This window comes from Mobula birostris, chromosome 25 (assembly GCF_030028105.1).
Source record: "Mobula birostris isolate sMobBir1 chromosome 25, sMobBir1.hap1, whole genome shotgun sequence".
Lineage (NCBI taxonomy): Eukaryota > Metazoa > Chordata > Chondrichthyes > Myliobatiformes > Myliobatidae > Mobula > Mobula birostris.
In genome coordinates, this window is record NC_092394.1 from 56,129,997 (window position 1) to 56,149,993 (window position 19,997).

General features: G+C 44.7%; 1 protein-coding gene across 1 annotated transcript in view; it reads left to right on the forward strand.

Moving 5' to 3' along the window:
* The first annotated feature begins 418 nt into the window (after nucleotides 1-418).
* LOC140187912 (breakpoint cluster region protein) overlaps nucleotides 419-19,997 on the forward strand; it is a 446,198-nt gene continuing 426,619 nt past the window's right edge. The window contains exon 1 of the mRNA XM_072243771.1: nucleotides 419-2,090. Within this exon, the coding sequence (XP_072099872.1) occupies nucleotides 662-2,090 (1,429 nt within the window). The 5' untranslated portion in view covers nucleotides 419-661. The remainder of the gene's footprint in view (nucleotides 2,091-19,997) is intronic.

Here is a 19,997-nt window from a genome sequence, read left to right on the forward strand (position 1 = left end):
CCCTTCCATTCCACTCTTGAAGTAGGGTCTCGGTCCGAAACGTCGACTGTTTATTCATTTCCATGGATGCTGCCTGAACTGCTGAGTTCCTCCAGCATTTTGTGTACGTTGTTTTAAATATTTGGGCTTCCTTGGTGTCTTCACAGTATGTCTATATACTCTGCACACCAGTATGCATACACATTTACCAAAACGTGGGTTATGAGAAGGGTGAACAGGCACCAAGGGTTGGCAGAGTTCCCGTGCCAAGGCAGGTCTTACGCCGCCAGTACCTGGTACTCCAACTGGCGAAACGAAGCGAGGGAAGGTGCTGCGGCTGCGGGAACAACAGGCGGGACAGGCACGACCCGCGCAGTTGATTGGCTGAGCTAGTCATCAATCAGCTCGGAGGTACTCGCCTTTCCGCCGCGCGCGGAGGGAGGGGTGTGAAGTCAGCGGTGTTTTGTTTGTCGCGCGAGGAGAACGGGGGAGCGGCGGCGCGATTGGGCGCCTCTGCCAACGGCCGCCAATAACCGGCGGCGGCGGCGGCGGTGAGTGCGTGCGTGCGTGCGGGGACCGCGAGCGAGCGGGCGGGCGGGTTGCCGGTGCCCGAGCGGAGTCCGCCTCATTGTTCCGTGTGCATGAGTTGCCTTCGCCTCCGTTGTTCGACCACTCCTGTGGGATGAAAATGGTGGAGCCAGTGGGATTTGTGGAGGCCTGGAAGGCTCAGTTCCCCGAGTCCGAGCCGCCCAAGATGGAGCTGAGAAGCGTTGGCGACATCGAGCAGGAGCTGGAGAGTTGCAAGTGCAGCATTCGGAAGCTGGAACTGGAGGTGAACAAGGAACGGTTTCGCATGATCTACCTGCAGACATTGCTGGCCAAGGAGAAGAAGAGCTATGACAAGCAAAGGTGGGGCTTCAGGAAGTCTGTGGTGCTTGTGGAACAAGTGGGCACGGAACAACCACAGGAACTTCCACCCGGAGAAGGGGCGGAGGGGGAAAGAACCAAATCTCACCCCGCTGAGGACAATTCTAAGAGACATCCTGGGGGAGAAGAATGGTTGGTGGACTCTCGGAGCGAAGTGGTAAGCTCACCGACCAGGCAAAGGGCATCTTCGCTGAGGAAGGTGGTGGCAGTGCCTGAGAGAGATGCAGTGCGAAGTGTCAGCCAGGATTGTGAACAGATGGAAAGAAAGGATAAAGCTACAGCAGGCACAAGTGTAGCTGCATTGAGGTCCAATTTTGAAAGGATAAAAAGAACCAATTCCCATTCCTCTGGGGATGGGAAAGGTATGGAAAAGCCTCTGTATGTCAATGTAGAATATCACCGTGAGAAAGGATTGGTGAAAGTCAATGACAAGGAGGTATCTGACAAGATCAGCACCATAGGGAGCCAGGCCATGCAAATGGAACGCAAGAAATCATTACACTCTTTGCCAGTGACAACAGAATCTGCAGAGTATCATATCCCTGCTTACAGAGGTAGGGCCACAGAAAGCAGCTGTGGCTATGACCCAGAGTATGATGATGTGGATCTTAATCCAAGATTTCTGAAGGATAATGTGATCCATGCCACTGCTAATGGAGGTAAACCAGACAAGATACCTTGGCAGCAAGAATTCCAACCATATGAAAGTGTTTTTATTGGTGGAATGTTGCAGGATAATGATGGTAAACCGACTAGTGACTTGCGAGACTGTGGGAAGCTCCAGAGTACTACAGATCAGGAGAAACACCTAACGTGGCCTCGGAGGTCTTATTCACCTGGTAGTGCTGATGATGTTGGGGGAGGATATACGCCAGATTGCAGCTCTAATGAAAACTTAACTTCAAGTGAGGATGATTTTTCTTCAGGTCAATCAAGCCACGTTTCCCCCAGTCCCACCAGCTATCATATTTTTCGAGAAAAGAGTCGGTCTCCTTCTCAAAACTCTCAGCAGTCATTCGATAGTAGCAGTCCACCTACACCACAGTCACAAAAACGGCACAAGCACCAGGTTACCATACAGGAAGCAACGATAGTTGGTCTCCGGAAACCAGGACAGATTTGGGCAACTGAAGCTGATCTTGCTCGTAGAAATACTCAAGAGGATAGTTTCCATGGAGATCCAGGTAACCATCTTTTCAGATTTTGTTTAGGAACAAGAAGAGGTAAAAAAAATCTTATTGAAGAATATGCCACAGCCATTATTATTTTGCAGGTCGCTCTTTGTTAACCAGATTGCATTTATTTTGCGAGGCAATGGAGAGCCCCTTCTGTTTAAAATAGAGGTAAAAATGTTTTGCATCATAATGGATTATATGTAACCAGAAGCTGTCTGGTTCATTCATAGCATGAGTTCAGGGCTGATGTGTTCATGCGAGAGACTTAGTCAAAAATAACAATGGTGGGGGTATCCAGAACTAGAGGGGACAGCCTCAAAATTGAGGGGCGGCCCTTTAGAACAGAGGTAAGGAGCAATTTTTTTTAGCCAGAGAATAGTAAATCTGTGGAATGCTCTGCCACAGACTGGACTGGAGGCCAAGTCCGTGGGTATATTTAAGGTGGAAGTTGATGTTTCCTGATCGGTCAGGGCATCAAAGGATACGGCAAGAAGGCAGGTGTGTGGGGTTGAGTGGGTTCTGGGATCAGTCATGATGGAATGGTGGAGCAGATTTGATGGGCTGAATGGCCTAATTCTGCTTCTATGTCTTATGGTTAGTAATCTTTTATGGCCCTTTTTTTGAAGACCTTTTGAAAGATGAAGTGTACTGCATCCATGGGTTTCCCTTGTCTGTTCTGCTGGATACAACATCTAAAGAAAACTTAACAGGTTAATAAATATGATTCCCCTTTCACAAATTCATTAGCTATACCCAAGCCTGTTATATATTTTCTATACATTGCAGTTTCCTTGATCAAACATTCCAGCATTTTCCCTTCTCATGAAGTTAAGCTCCCTCAATACTTTGAGGCCTCAACTTGATAACTGCTCTAGAATCCATAGGATTTTTGAAATTGAAGGTACAACCTCTGTAGTTGCCTTAAATATTATGACAAATGTTGTTAAATTCTTGGGATTATTTTTTTCTCTATTGCCCATTAATTTCTACAAGATTAGTTTGAGCATTTTGAGGCTAGTATGGCTGTAGGCTCTATGGGCTCTATGTTTCTAAATTAGTTATTTACTAAAGATTTTTTTGAGCAACATTCCACCTATCATGGAATTGTAGAATAACATGTCTGTTAAGCTCTTTTTTAGAATTACTCAGTTATTCAACAACTTTGGCCCATTTGCCATAGCCTTGCAAAATATTTCTTCACATTATGGTTATGTAAGGTCACAGTGGGACATGCCTTCACCACATCAGCAGATTCCAGACTCAGAAAGCATTTTAAAAAAAGTTTTTGTTCATGATACTGTTAATTCCTTTCCCCTTTATTAATTGCCTGTGATTTCTTTGATCTCCCCCCAGCATGTCCATCAAAGGTAACGGCCTCCCACTGTCCACTCTCTCCAGAATTTCACATACTTCCATCAAAGCTCACCACAGCTTTCTCTTATCCAACGAAGACCATCTAGTTATTCTCATCTAACTTTGAATCTATAGTCTCTCATCCCAGAAACCTTTCTGTACCCTCTCCTCATATCCTTATGTCTAGACTTTATTTTAAATTCTGTGCCTCTTGATATTGCCTTGTGTGTGCTTTATTAACCATCTTCTCAACCTACCTTGCCACTTTCAATGATTCAGTGATCATCCGTATCCTCTGCTTTGTCCGTTCATGCATCCCATTTAAAATCTTATCCTCTATTGTTTTGCATCTCCTATTTTTCCTACTATTAAACTTCATTTGCGAAGTACCTGTTTTTTCCACCAGTCTGTTTTTGTTCTGCTGCAATCTATCGTTCTCTTTGTAATTCACAATACTAAGAATTTCTGTGTCATCTGAAAAGTTAGAAATAGAAACATAGAAAACCTACAGCACAATACAGGCCCTTCGGCCCACAATGCTGTGCGGAACATGTACTTACTTTAGAAATTACCTAGGGTTACACAGAGCCCTTTATTTTTCTAAGCTCCATGTACCGATCCAAGAGTCTCTTCAAAGACCTGATTGTATCCGCCTCCACCACCGTCGCCGGCAGCCCATCCCACACACTCACCACTCTCTGTATTTAAAAAAAAACCTGCCCTGACATCTCTTCTGTACCTACTTCCAAGCACCTTAAAATCTTGCCCTCTCATTTTAGCCATTTTAGCCCTGCGAAAAAGCCTCTGACTATCCACACGATCAATGCCTCTCATCATCTTACACACCTCCATCAGATCACCTTTCATCCTCTGTCACTCCAAGGAGAGAAGGCCAAGTTCATTCAATCTATTCTCATAAGGCATACTCCCCAATCCAGGCAACATTCTTGTAAATCTCCTCTGCACCCTTTCTATAGTTTCTACATCCTTCCTGTAGTGAGGTGACCAGAACTGAGCACAGTGCTCCAAGTGGGGTCTGACCAGGATCCTATATAACTGTAACATTACCTCTCGGCTCTTAAGCTCAATCCCACGGTTGATGGAGGCCAATGCACCATATGCATCCTTAACCACACAGTCAACCTGCGCAGCAGCTTTGAGTGACCTATGGACTAGGACCCCAAGATCCCACTGATCCTCCACACTGCCAAGCATCTTACCATTAGTACTATATTCTGCTATCATATTTGACCTACCAAAATGAACCATCTCGCGTTTATCTGGGTTGAACTCCATCTGCCACTTCTCAGCACAGTTTTGCATCGTGTCGATGTCCTGCTGTAACCTCTGACAGCCCTCCACACTATCCACAACACCCCCCAACCTTTGTGTCATCAGCAAATTTAGTAACCCATCCCTCCACTTCCTCATCCACGTCATTTATAAAAATCACGAAGAGAAGGGGTCCCAGAACAGATCCCTGAGGCACACCACTGGTGACCGACCTCCATGCAGAATATAACCCGTCTACAACCAGTCTTTGTCTTCTGTGAGCAAGCCATTTCTGGATCCACAAAGTAATATCCCCTTGGATACCATGCCTCCTTACTTTCTCAAAAAGTCTGACATGAGGTACCTTATCAAATACCTTGCTGAAATCCATATACACTACATCTACTGATCTCCCTTCATCAATGTGTTTAGTCACATCCTCAAGAAATTGAATCAGACTTGTAAGGTACGACCTGCCTTTGACAAAGCCATGCTGACTATTCCTAATCATATTATGCCTCTGCAAATGTTCATAAATCCTGCCTCTTAGGATCTTCTCCACCAACTTATCAACCACTGAAGTAAGACACACTGGTCTATAATTTCCTGGGCTATCTCTATTCCCTTTCTTGAATAAGGGAACAGCATCTGCAACCCTACAATCCTCCGGACCCTCTCCCGTCCCCATTGATCATTGCCAGAGGCTCAGCAATCTCCTCCCTCACCTCCCACAGTAACCTGGGGTACATCTCCTCCTGTCCCGGTAACTTATCCAACTTGATGCTTTCCAAAAGCTCCAGCACATCCTCTTTCTTAATGTCTATATGCTCAAGCTTTTTAGTCATCCTTACAATCACCAAGGTCCTTTTCTGTAGTGAATACTGAAGCAAAGTATTCATTAAGTACCTCTGCTACCTCCTCCTGTGCCGTACACACCTTTCCACTGTCACACTTGATTGGTCCTATTCTCTCACGTCTTATTCTCTTGCTCTTCAAGTACCTGTGAAATTCCTTGGGGTTTTCTTTAATCCTGCTCGCCAAGGCCTTCTCATGGCCCCTTCTGGCTCTCCTAATTTCATTCTAAAGCTCCTTCCTGCTAACCTTATCATCTTCTAGATCTCTATCATTACCTTTTTTAAGCTTTTCTTTTCTTCCAGACTAGATATTCAACAGTCTTTGTATACCATGGTTCCTCTACCCTACCATTCTTTCCCTGTCTCATTGGAAAGTACCTATGCAGAACACCATTCAAATATCCCCTGAACACTTACCACATTTCTATTGTACATTTCCTTGAGAACATTTTCTCCCAATTTATATTTCCAAGTTCCTGCCTGATAGCTTCATATTTCCCCTTACTTCAATTAAACGTTTTCCTTGCTTGTCTGCTCCTATCCCTCTCCAATGCTATGGTAAAGGAGATAGAATTATGATCACTATCTCCAAAATACTCTCCCACTGAGAGACCTGACACCTGACCAGGTTCATTTCCCAATACCAGATCAAGTACAGCCTCTCCTCATGTAAGATTATCCACATATTGTGTCAGGAAATCTTCCTGAACACACCTAACAAACTCCACCCCATCTACACTCCTCGCTCTGCGGAGATACTAGTCAATATTGGAGAAATTAAAATCTGCCATCATGACAGCCCTGTTATTATTGTACTATTCCAGAATCTGCCTCCCTATCTGCTCCTTGATGTCCCTGTTACTATTGGGTGGTCTATATAATAAAAGAAAACCCAGTAGAGTTATTGACCCCTTCCTGTTTCTAACTTCCACCCCCAGAGACTCAGTTGACAATCTCTCCATGACTTTCTCCTTTTCTGCAGCCGTGACACCATCTCTGATCAGCAGTGCCGAGCCCTCACCCCTTTTGCCCCCCCCTCAGTCCTTTCTGAAATATCTAAAGTCTGACACTCTAAGTAGCTATTCCTGCCCCTGAGCCATCCAAGTCTCTGTAATGGCCACAACATAATAGCTCTAAGTACTGATCCATGTGCTAAGCTCATCCGCTTTGTTCATGATACTCCTTGCATTAAAATAGACACATCTCAAACCATCAGTCTGAGCGCATCCCTTCTCTATCACCTGCCTATCCTCCCTTTCACACTGCTGTCAAGCTTACTCTTATTTGTGAGCTTCCTCTGTCTCTTCAGTTTGGTTCCCACCCCCCAACAATTCTAGTTTAAACTCTTTCCCAATAGCCTTAGCAAACTTCCCCCTCAGGATATTGGTCCCCCTCGGATTCAAGTGCAACCCATCCTTATTGTTCAGGTTACGTCTGCTCCAAGAGAGGTCCCATTGATCCAGAAATCTGAATCCCTGCCCCCTGCTCCAATCTCTCAGCCACGCAATTATCATCCGCCTCACTCTGTTCCTATACTCACTGTCGCGTGGCACAGGCAGTAATCCTGAGATTACTACCCTTGTGGTCCTGCTTCTCAGCTTCTTTTCTAACTCTGTGTAGTCTGTTTTCAGGACCACCTCCTTTCTCTTACCTATGTTGCTGGTACCAATATGTACCACAACCTCTGGCTGTTCTCCTTCCCACTTCAGGTTATTGTGGATGAGATCAAAACCATCGTGGACCCTGGCACCTGGGAGTCAAACTACCATCCGTATTTCTTTCCTGTGTCCACAGGCTCGCCTGTCTGACCCCCTAACTCTAGAGTCCCCTATCACTGCTGCCATCCTCTTCCTTTCCCTACCCTTCTGAGCTACAGGGTGAGACTCTGTGCCAGAGGCACGGCCACTGTTGCTTCCCCCAGGTAGGTTCCCCCCTCCCCCAAAACAATACTCAAACAGGAGTACTTACGTTAAGCGGGACAGCCACAGGGGTACTCTCTAGTATCTGACTCTTGCCCTTCCCTCTCCTGACTGTTACCCACTTACCTGTCTCCCGAGGCCCTGGTGTGACTACTCGCCTATAGCTCCTATCTATCACCTCCTCAGTTTCCCTGACTGGACGAAGGTCATTGGGTCTTCCACCTGAAAGTCAGTGTTGTACAGCATAGAAACAGGCCCTTCGGCCCACATGGTCTGTACTGACCAAGATTCCTATCTCAGCTCGTCCCATTTGCCTGTGTTTGGCCTTTAAAGCTTTCCTATCTGTATGCCTGTCCAAGTAACTTTTAAGTGTTATTCATGTACCTGGCTCTTTTTTATTCCCTGGCAGCTCATTCCGTAAATACTGACCACCCTCTGGGTGAAAAAGTTGCCCCATGAGGTTTCTGTCCTTGTACTGATCCCCTCTGGTTTTTGATTTCTCAATCCAGGGAAATGTATGTGCTTATTCAATCTATGTATGTCTCTCATAATTTTATACCTCTCATTCTCTTACTTTCCTTGTAAATCTCCTCCTTCAGGCTTAATGGCATTTTTCCTAAAGCAGAGGCCCTCCATCGGTCAGGCCAACCAAGGAGGTTGCTTCCTAGCTGTCTACGTTGTATATGCAAGACAGGGTAGTACGATATGGTGAACAAGCTGTTCCCCATGCAGTAGGCTCCCCCTCTCTACAGAGCTGATGAATCCAAAGGAATAGCAAAGATCGATACAGTTTGGCACTCATAGCGTTGCAGGAGTGGCCAGTCAGCATTGAACTCCAGGGCCATACTCTGTGCCGGAGGAGCTGGAGAAGGGACTCCAGCTCCAGATTTTTCCTTGGAGTTTACTCCCAAAGCCTTCCCCATGAGTGGATATAGCCGCAAGGCAGTGTAGGTTTTTGAGATCAGAGTTTTCCTTGAGATGAGCTGCCAACCACAGCTGACGAGCCCTCTACCTGAAACGACTAGTTTTAAGGTACCAGTAACGTGCCTTTGCTCCTTCTGTCAGTTGAAATGGTTCCACTGGGTTTAGTAGTTAAGCCACACATGAAGGCCAGAAGTTGGACTTGGTTGTTAAAGGTTATTTGAGACGCACGCCATTGGAAGCAGTGATAGGTAGTGGAAGCTTATTCTTACTACCCCTTGCATACCACCCCCACCCCCGGCTATGACAACCTTAAAGAACATAATATCCTAACTGTTCTGCTATAAAATTCCTACTCTCATTTTATCTTCCCAAAATGTAGCATCTTGCATCTATTCAAATTAAACTTCATTTGACATTCTTCAACCAACCTACTCAGCTGATCAAGATTCCTTTGTAAATCCTCATAACTATCTTCACTGCATACAATACACCCAATTTTAGTCTCATCTGCAAATTAACAATTCATGGGTTGTATATTCTTATCCAAGCCAATTATATAGATGATAAGCAACACTCACAACACGCTGGAGGAACTCAGCAGGTCGGGCAGCATCCGTGGAGAAGATCAGTCGACGTTTCGGGTCGGAACCCTTCGTCAGGACTGCAGGGGGAGAATCAGAGGCCCTATAAAGAAGGTGGGGGGAGGGTGGGAAGGAGAAGGCTGGTAGGTTCCAGGGGAAAGATAAAGGGGTGGGGGAAGGGAGGCAGGGAGGTGATAGGCAGGAAAGGTGAAGAAAGAATAGGGGAAAACACAACGGGTAGTAGAAGGAGACGGAACCAAGAGGGAGGTGGTAGGCAGCTGGGGGAGGGGGCAGAGTGACATAGGGATAGGGGAAGGGAGGGGGAGGGAATAAATATAGATGATAAATAGCACCGACCCCTGGGGAACACCATTCACTAATCGGGGCCACTATTCTGGAATGCAGCCTTCTACCATCAATACCTGCTTCCTACTATCAAGACATTTCTGTATCCAGTTAGCTACCTCTCCCTGGATCCCGTGTAATCTAACTTTAAATAGCAGCCTCCTATGTGGCACCTTACTGAATTCCATATAGACTTGGTCTATTGCCTTTCCCTAATTGACATTCTTTTAAAAAATTGATCAATGATACACGATCTTCATGTACACAGCTGCCTATTCTTTGATCAACCGGTCTTTCCCAAATGCTTGTATGTCGTATCTCGGAATCCCCTCTAGCAGCTGAGCTACCTACGTGTCTATAGTGTTTAGGTTTTTCTTTGTAGCCCTCCTTAAATACAGGCACAGCAGTGACCACTATGTTTCTTCCAAAACTTCACCCATTGCTAATAATGATGTCTTTATCTCAATTTCTTCTTGCAATTTCCTTTGTAGCTTCCCACAGTGTTTTTGGATGTATCTGATCAGGCCTTGGAGATTTATCTACCTTCATTTGTTTTAAGACACCCAGTTTTAAGACTATCTGAAGGCCTGAAGTCTACATGTCTTTCTCCACAGTATAAACAAAAGAGAAATACTCACAGACAGCGTTATCCATCACCTGGAACTCTTTTCACCAAATATACCTAGAATCTTATTGGATTCTCCTTAGTCTTCTGCCAGAGCTATCTTATGCCCCATTTTTGCCCTCCTGATCTCTTCCTTGAGTATACTCCTGTAACCCCTAAACTCCTTCCAGGATTCAGATAATGCTTGCTGCCTGTACCTGACCAATGCTACCTCCTTTTTTCTGACCAGAGCTTCCATGTCCCTTGTTATCCACGCCTGCCCTTCAGTCTAACAGGAACATGCAGATCTTGAACTCTCCATATCTCACTTTTCAAAGTCTTCCACTTGCTAGCCATCTCTTTGCCTGCAAACAACTTATTCCAATCAACCAATTTCTGTCTAATACCATCAAAATTGCCCTACCCCAGTTTAGAACATTAATTGTAGGCCAAATCTGTCCCTTTCCATAACTAATTTGAAACAAATAGAACTGGTCCAAAGTGCGCCTCAACTGATAGCTCATTCACTTGTCCTACCCCATTTCCCAAGCGTTAGGTTAAAAGTTACGTTCTGTCTGATTAGGGCCTTTTGATAGATTGTGTGAAGCAACTTTCCTGGATGCATTTAACAAATTCCATCTTATCTAATCCCTGAGCAGTCCCAGCCAATATTGGAAAAATTAAAATTCGCAACTCTGATAACCCTCTTATTCTCACAACTTTCTCCACTCGCTCTGCTTAATTTGTTCTTCTAATTCCCTGTGTACTTAAAGCGATGATTTTGAGAGAAACATAGAAAACCTACAGCACAATATAGGCCCTTTGGCCCACAATGCTGTGCCGAACACGTACGTACTTTAGAAATTACCTAGGGTCACCCGTAGCCTTCTATTTTTCTGAGCTCCATGTACCTATCCAGGAGTCTCTTAAAAAGATCCTATCGTATTCGCCTCCACCACTGTTGCCGGCAGCCGGTTCTATGCATTCAGCACTCTCTGCGTTTTTTAAAAAAAAACTTACCCCTGACATCTCCTCTACCTATTTCCAAGCACCTTAAAACTGTACCCTCTTGTGTTAGCCATCTCAGATCTGGGTAAAAGTCTCTGACTATCCACACGATCAATGCCTCTCATTTTATACACCTCTATCAGGTCGCCTCTCATCCTCCACCGCTCCAAGGAGAAAAGACTGAGTTCACTCAACATTTTCTCATAAAGCATGCTCCCCAATCCAGGCAACATCCTTGTACATCTGCTCTGCACCTTTTCTGTAGTCTCCACCCTTCCTGCGGTGCGGTCTGACCAGGGTCCTATATAGCTGTAACATTACCTCAGCTCTTAAGCTCAATCCCACGATGGATGAAGGCCAATGCACTGTATGCCTTCTAATCACACAGTCAACCTGCGCAGAAGCTTTGAGTGTCCTGTGGCCTCGGACCCCAAGATCCTTCTGATCCTCTACACTGCCGAGAGTCTTACCATTAATACTATATTCCGCCATCATATTTGACCTACCAAAATGAACCACCTCATGGTCGAACTCCATCTGCCACTTTCCAGCCCAGTTTTGCATCCTATCGATGCCTCACTGTAACATCTGACAGTCCTCCACACTATCCACAACAACCCCAACCTTTGTGTCATCAGCAAGTATACTAACATTTATGAAAATTATGAAGAGAGGGGTCCCAGAACAGATCCCTGAGGCACACCACTGGCCACCGGCCTCCATGAAGAGTATGATCCGTTTATAACCACTCTTTGCCTTCTGTGGGCAAGCCAATTCTGGATCCACAGAATCCAGAATTTCTCAATAAGCCTTGCATGGGGTACCTTATCAAATGCCTTGCTAAATCCATGTACACTATATCTACTGCTTTACCTTCATCAATGTGTTTAGGCACATCCTCAAAAAATTCAATGGGGTTTGTAAGGCATGACCTGACTTTGACAAAGCCATGCTGACTATTCCTAATCATATTATGCCTCTCCAAATGTTCATAAATCCTGCCTGTCAGTATCTTCTCCATCAGCTTACCAACCACTGAAGTAAAACTCGCTGACCTATGATTTCCTGGGCTATCTCTACTCCCTTCCTTCAATAAGGGAACAACATCTGCAACCCTCCAATCCTCCAGAAAGATCATTGCTAGAGGCTCAGCAATCTCCTCCCTCACCTCCCACAGTAGCCTGGGGTACATCTCGTCCGGTCCCGGAGACTTATCCAACTTGACACTTTCCAAAAGCTCCAGCACATCCTCTATCTTAATGTCTATATGCTCAAGCTTTTCAATCACTGTAAGTCATCCCTACAATTGCTAAGATCCTTTTCTGTAGTGAGTACTGAAGCAAAGTACTCATTAAGTACCTCAGCTGTCTCCTCTGGTTCCATACACACTTTTCTACTCATACTTGTTTGGTCCTATTCTTTCACGTCTTATCCTCTTGCTCTTCAAGTACTTGTGGAATGCCTTGGGGTTTTCTTTAATCCTGCTCGCCAAGGCCTTCTCATGGCCCCTTCTGGCTCTCCTAATTTTATACTTAAGCTCCTTCCTGGTAGTCTTATAATCTTCTAGATCTCTATCATTACCTTTTTTTTTGAAGCTTTCATAAGCTTTTCTTTTTTTCTAGACTATATTTTCAACAGCCTTTGTACACCATTCTTTCCCTGTCTCATTGGAAAGTACTGATGCAGTACCCCATACAAATATCCCTGAACATTTGCCACGTTTCTACCGTACATTTCCCTGAGAACATCTGTTCCCAATTTATGCTTCCAAGTTCCTATCTGATAGCCTCCTATTTCCCCTTACTCCAATTAAATGCTTTCCTAACTTGTCTGTCCCGATCTCTCTTCAATGCTATGGTAAAGGAGATAGAATTATGATCACTATCTCCAAAATACTGTCCCATTGAGAGATCTGACACCTGACCGGGTTCATTTCCCAATACCCCAATATCAGATCAAGTACAGCCTCTCCTCTTGTAGGTTTATCTACATATTGTGTCAGGAAACCTTCCTGAACACACCTAACAAACTCCACCCCGTCTAAACCCCTGGCTCTAGGGAGATGCCAATCAATATTTGGGAAACTAAAATCTCCTACCACGACCACCCTGTTATTAATACACCTTTCCAGAATCTGTCTTCCTATCTGCTCGTCGATGTCCCTGTTACTATTGGATGGTCTATATAATAAAAAAAACACCCAGTAGAGTTATTGGCCCTTTCCTGTTTCTAACTTCCATCCACAGAGACTCAGTAGACAATCCCTTCATGACTTCCTCCAGCCATGACATTATCTTGATCAGCAGTGCCATGTGCCCACCTCTTTTGCATCTCTCCCTGTCCTTTCTGATGTATCTAAAGCCTGGCAGTCTAAGTAACCATTCCTGCCCCTGAGCCATGCACATCTCTGGAATGGCCACAACATCATAGTCTGGGAAGACATGAAGGAACACTGACAAAGGTGGTGTCGGAGACCTCGTGAGTGTTACTCCCTTATGCAAAGTAAAATACAAAAATGAGCCCAGCAACTGCAGAACAGTCAGTGCCAGGAAAGCTTTTAAAAACATTGATCTGAGACAGGATTAATAGTCACTCAATGGAAAATTAATTATGGTAAGCCACTATGGATTTGAGGCAAATTGTGTTCAACCAAATTGATTGAGATTTTTTCATGTGGTTGAGGCTAATGCAGTCAGTGTAGTGTGCATGGGCTTCCAGAATATTTTTGGTAAGATACCAAATAATTGGATTATTAGCAAAGCTAAAGCAAGTTACATAAAAGTGACAGTGAGAGCATGGATTTAAAAAAAGGCTGCTTATCAGGCAAGAGAGTCTGTATGAGTGGTTCGTTTTCAGTTTGGAGGAAAGGTCAGTAGAAGTGTTCTCCAGGGATCAGTGCAAACTTGCTGTACATGTGTTGGGATATCTTGAGCAACAGGTCCTTTCTTTGCTTTGTACATATGCCCCAGGGCTGGATTCTACATGGTTTCACCTAGGTGGCTCTCCATGTCGGTCACCTGCCTCTAAAGGTGTCTGATCTCAGACTCCCTCCAGGTTAACCCCATTTGTAAACTTTTGACGGAAGAGTCTTGTGGTTCTTACTTGCATATCAGCTTTATGTCAAAGAGGGAAAGCTCCCCTGCTTCTCCATTTGGCCCAGAACCAATGAAACAAATCCTAGAATGATCTGAACTCTGTTGGTCAGTTGTTACAGTGCCAGAATGCAGACCCTATCAAAGTTGGAAATAAATTTATAATCAAAGTATGTGTATGTTACCATATATTACTTGAGATTCATTTTCTTGCAGGTGTTTATGAGACTAAAATAAATAGAATTTATGGAAAAAAAACTGTACGTAAACAGACAAAGACTGAAACAGTCAATGTGTAAAAGGCGACAAACTGTGTGTATAAAAAGGTAACACCGAGACTGTGAGTTGTTAGGAGTTCCTGAAAATAAGTCTGGTTGTAGAATCAGTTTAGAGTTGTGGCGATTGAAGTTAACCATGCTGGTTCAGGAGCCTGGTGGTTGTAGGGTAATAAGTGTTCCTGAACTAAGGCTTCTGTACCTCCTGCCCCATGGTAGTAGCGAAAAGTGAGCATGATCTGGATGGCGGGTATCTTTGATGACGAACACTGCTGTCTTGTGGCGGTGCTCCATGTAAATGTACTCAGTGGTGGAGGGGGCTATTCCTGTGATGGAATGGGCTGCTTCCACCACTTTCTGTAGCCTTTTCCATTCCAATGTATTGGTGTTTCCTTTCAAGGCTTGATGCAATCAGTTAGGATGCTCTGTACTGTGCACCTATAGAAGTTTGTCAAAGCTTTTGGTATCACACCAAATCTACGCAAGCTTCTAAGAAAGAAGAGGTGCCTTCTTTGTGATGACAATTGCGTGCTGGTCCCAGGACAGATCCTCTGATATGTTAAACGCCAAGGAATTTAAAGCTACTGAAGTTTTCCAGTTTTGTTCCCCTAATGAAGAATGGACCCCTGGCTTCTTCCTATAATCGATAATCAGTCCTTGGTTTTGCAGATATTGAGTGAGAGACTATATAGAAGCAGAATTAAGCCATTTCGCATCGAGTCTCTAATGCCATTTCATCATAGCTGATCCTTTTTTTCCTCTCAGCCCCTATCACCTGCCTTCTTCCCCCACCCCCGCCCCATATCCCTTTATGCCCTGACCAATAACCTGTCAACCTCTCCCCTGAATATACATACATACTTGGCCTCCATAGCTGCCTGTGGCAACGAATTCCACAGATTCACCACTCTCTGACTAAAATACCTCCTCATCTCTGTTCTAAAGGGATGATCGCTCTATTCTGAGGCGATGTCCTCTGGTCGTAGATTCTCCCACCATCCTCTCCACATCCACTCTATCAAGGCCTTTTACCATTTGATAGGTTTCAATGATGTCACCCTCATTCTTTTGAATTCTGGTGAATAAAGGCCCTGAGCCATCAAACACTTCATATGACAAGCCGTTCAAACCTGGTATAATTTTTGTGAACAACAGGAATTCTGCTGATGCTGGAAATTCAAGCAACACACATCAAAGTTGCTGGTGAACGCAGCAGGCCAGGCAGCATCTGTAGGAAGAGGTGCAGTCGACATTTCAGGCCGAGACCCATCGTTTTCGTGAACCTTCTTTGAACCCTTTTCAATTTCAGCACATTGTTTCTAAGGTAAAGGGCTCACAATACTCCAACTGATGCCTCATCAGTGCTTTATAAAGTCTCAACATTACATCCTTCCTTTTATATTCTGCTGCTCTTGAAATGAATGCTAACATCACATTTGCCCTCCTCAACCTACAAATGAATCTTTAGGGAATCCTGAACAAGCACTCCCAAGTGTCTTTGCACCTCAGTTTTTTGTATTTTCTCTCCATTTAGATGATGCCCCCTGTCACCGGGCTGATATGGTAACTTGGCTCGTTAGCTGGCTCTGCTAAGAGCCTCTGGACTCCTTGGTGAGAAGACCATGTGTCTTAAACAATATACATCTAGGGTCGGCATGATTTGGGCCCAACCAAATAGAAAAATTGGGATCACATATGAGAAAATCCGCAGATGCTGGAAATCTAAGCCACAGGCACAAAATGCTGGAGGAGCTCAGCAGGCCAGGCAGCACCTGTGGAAAGAATATAGTTGACATTTTGGGCAGACACCCTTCAGCAGGTCTCGTGTTTCGATTAACGGAGCCCTGATTTGAACTGATGCTGTGTAAATACTGCCCGTACACAATTATCCGTCAGCAAGAAATAACAGATCGTACATTGTGTACAATTATAAAGAAAGTATAATTACTAATTTTAGCTTTATCAACCAGGCATTAAGAGGAAAAGAAAAAAATAAAAGGGCCCATTACAATTAAATAGGCACATCTTTGGAGCGCGTATTGTCCAAAAGCTGGGTATGCCGTTACTCACGGCACTGAATTCTCATCACCAATCACTGGTAGAACTTCCCATCTTGGACTCCTTCAACTCACGAAGCACTCCTTACAATCACGTCTTCCTGCCACGTCAGGTCAGATCAAATCCTATGGCTGTCTCACCCAATTTTCTCTCTGCATCTCCTGCTAAAAAAAACTATGAACCCCACCAGTGTCTGTCACAAATCTCTCTCCGCCCAGCTTTCTCCAGAACCTTATCCCATTTCTACCATCCTGACTGGCTGACACAACATTCCTGAGTTGAATGTAATAGCCCCTTATCTTTGGCCAAAAACCCAAACATGTTATAGTAGGATGGACTGCTTCTACAGAAAGCTATTAAATGAAATGTCTTACAGCATTAACAGTAAAAATTTCATTACATTCTTCCCCACCAAAAATAATTATGTCCTCATGACGTTGAAATTTATGAAAGCATTATTAATAACACAGTATTCAAATTAATTTTGTGATTTTAGGACCCCCAACCTATTTGAAAATGGTAGTAACATATCGCACTATGGGATGGACACAACACCCTGTTTCCCAGTGTGTCACATGCCAGCCTATCTGGGGTTTTCCTGACTCTCTGAGACCTACTTATCTCATCTTCAGCTTCATTAGCCTCAGGCACTCCTTGGGTCCTTTCCTGTCTGGTTAAGGATGCCTCCCCCTGTCTGTTACTCGTACCTTCCAGCAATTCTGGTCCCTCTATCACCTGACTGAGCTCAGCTTCACTGTCTGGCACTGCATCTGCTGGTCCACTGCTAGTCCACTTCGCCACATCTGAGTCTGAGTCGGAGTTCGGAGATTCAAGAATCTCTTCATCAATTCTTGGGGAGTCCATACAGCATTCAGCGGTTGGGTCCTTTTCAGGTCTTTCTGCTAATTGTCTTTCTTGTCTACTTCACCACAGAGTTCCTTGTCAGGTTCTGAGTCAACGCGTACCTCCTCCCCTAAGGGTAAAAGGTAATTTTGATGGAGAATTTTGACATTCCATTCTTCTGGCTTCACCTGGAAAACTGGCACTTTTGGCATCTGGCTCTCCAGTGGTCAGCTAGTTTATGCTTCCTTGGTAGCCCAAAATTCCTCATTAAAACTCTGTCTCCAAGCATCAGTTGAGAGAACCTTATCTTTTGATCATGTCTCCTCTTGTTTCCTTGATTTTGCTTGGTAGTCGAGACGGCTGCCAGCTCAAGCCTTTTACAGTTCTTTCCTCATGTCAGACCTATACTTATGATACATCTTCTGTGGCGAGTCTTCACTGCCGGCTCCAAAAGCAATCTCACTTCATCCGTGAGTATTAAGTAGTATGGCAAGTATCCGATGGCTTCATTCTATGTATAGTTGTAATAGTGGACCAAATGCCCAATATGCTGACTTAATTTGTTCTTTTTGCTGATAGCCAGGTTTACAAGCATAGCAAACAACGTCCATTTGAACCCTTCAGGCTGGGGCTCACCCTGAGGATGATAGGGGGTGGTCCTCGACTTCTTGACTCCAAGCATGCTCAGTCACTCATGTATGAACAGACTCTCAAAATCCCTTCCCTCACTGTACTCTTGGGAGGCCATAATGAACGAAATACTTTGCCCTTAACACTTTGGCAACTGTGGATACCCTCTGATCCGTTATGGGAAAGGTTTGAGCATAATTGGTGTAGTGATCAGTGATCACCAAGATATTTGCAGCATTGCTGGAATCAGACTCTATGGAAAGGAAATCCATACACACCAGATCAAGTGACCCTGCACTCTGTAAATGGGATAATGGAGCAACTCTCATGGGCAGCATCTTCCTCCAAATACATAGAATGCACAACTTACGTTACTCTTTAACATCGGGACAACACACATCAAAGTTGCTGGTGAACGCAGCAGGCCAGGCAGCATCTCTAGGAAGAGGTACAGTTGACGTTTCAGGCCGAGACCCTTCGTCAGGATCTCGGCCTGAAATGTCGACTGTACCTCTTCCTAGAGATGCTGCCTGGCCTGTTGCATTCACCAGCAGCTTTGATGTGAGTTGCTTGAATTTCCAGCATCTGCAGAATTCCTGTTGCTTGTGTTTTTAACACCGGGCTTCATTTGGGGCCAATGGAACCAATCTCAGACCAATCAGTGGGTACGTCAACCCTAAGTGATCTGAATCATGGTGAAGTGGCTTCAACACAATTCTCCTATGCTTCTCGGGCAAAACCGACTGGGAATGCTGAGCAATACACACAAAATGCTGGAGGAACTCAGCAGACTAGGCAGTATTTATGGAAAAAGATACAGTCAACATTTCTGGCCAAAACCCTTTGGCAGGGCTGGAGAAAAAAAATTGAGGAGCTGGGAATGCCAAAGCCTGTCTGGGGGAGACATGATCCTGTATAAAGCCTGGTTCCTTAACTCCAGTTTGTTCCATTCTCTCATCAGTAGGGATATGGTAGGGTGATTTGTCTTTGCAACTTGGGCCTTCTGCAACAGATGACCAAATGGTACCTATATGTGGGTTGTCTCGCTGGGTTGCTGCCAATTCCATAGGACTCGAGGCAGGCAACTGCTTCATACCCAGAGCGATCAAGTTGCATTAAGTTTATGAAATGGTGTAACCAGAAAGTCTGAAACAATCCACAGCTCCGTCATGCTACAGCCTTGCCTCTGACTTCCCTGTGGTGGAAAACTGGCACATTGCTTTAACACCAGAGGCAGAAACGTTCTCCCGCTCTCCTTCCATTTTCAGCATCTGATGCGAACGCTAGGGCAACGCATCCACATCAATGTTCCAGTTCCCCAGCCAACATCTCAGGCTGTAATCATAAGCAGACAATGCCGTCAACCAGCGATGAACTGTGGTATCCAACCTCTCTGAGGTCAGGATACAAGTCAATGGATTGTTGTCATTCTCACCTTGAATTTGGCATATAGATAGTCACTTAACTTATCCACCACAGCCCATTTCAATCCCAGAAGCTCCAATTTATGCTAGGGATAGTTTTGTTCAGAGGGTGACAGACTCCGGCTGACGAAAGCGACAGGTTTCAACCCTTTGCCCTGGTGCTGATATAGAACACTCCCTAAACCCTCACAGCTGACATTGGTATGCAGTACATGTGGCAACTGGGGGTTTGCAAAGGCCAACAAAGGTGCTTTAGTCAACAATTCTTTCAGCAGCTGAAAGGCCTCTTCACATTTTGCGTTCCATCTTTCCCTGAAAGGCACAGAGGGACTAAGATAAACTTTACCTTTCCCTTTCATTCTTCCTTTCTTCCCCAAGGGACAGTAACCACACTGGAGCTGATTCAAAAGATGGCTTGCTTTGGAGTAGTTCTTCACAAATCTCTGGTCGTATCCACAGAATCCAAGGAATGAGCATGGAACACTCACATTCTTGGGCCTTGGCCATGTGGTCACTGCCTCTATCTTGGATGGATCTGTAGCTACTCCATACTGAGAAACTGTGTGCTCAATGTAGTTGACTGAGGTCTTACAGAGCTGGCACCTGTTCAGTGACAATTTTAACCCTTCAGCTTTCAGGTGGTCTAGCACCTTCAAAAACCTCTGTCGTGCTTCTCCAGTGTGGACCTGAATACTGAGATCATTAAAGTACACTAGTACCTCAAGCAAATTCAT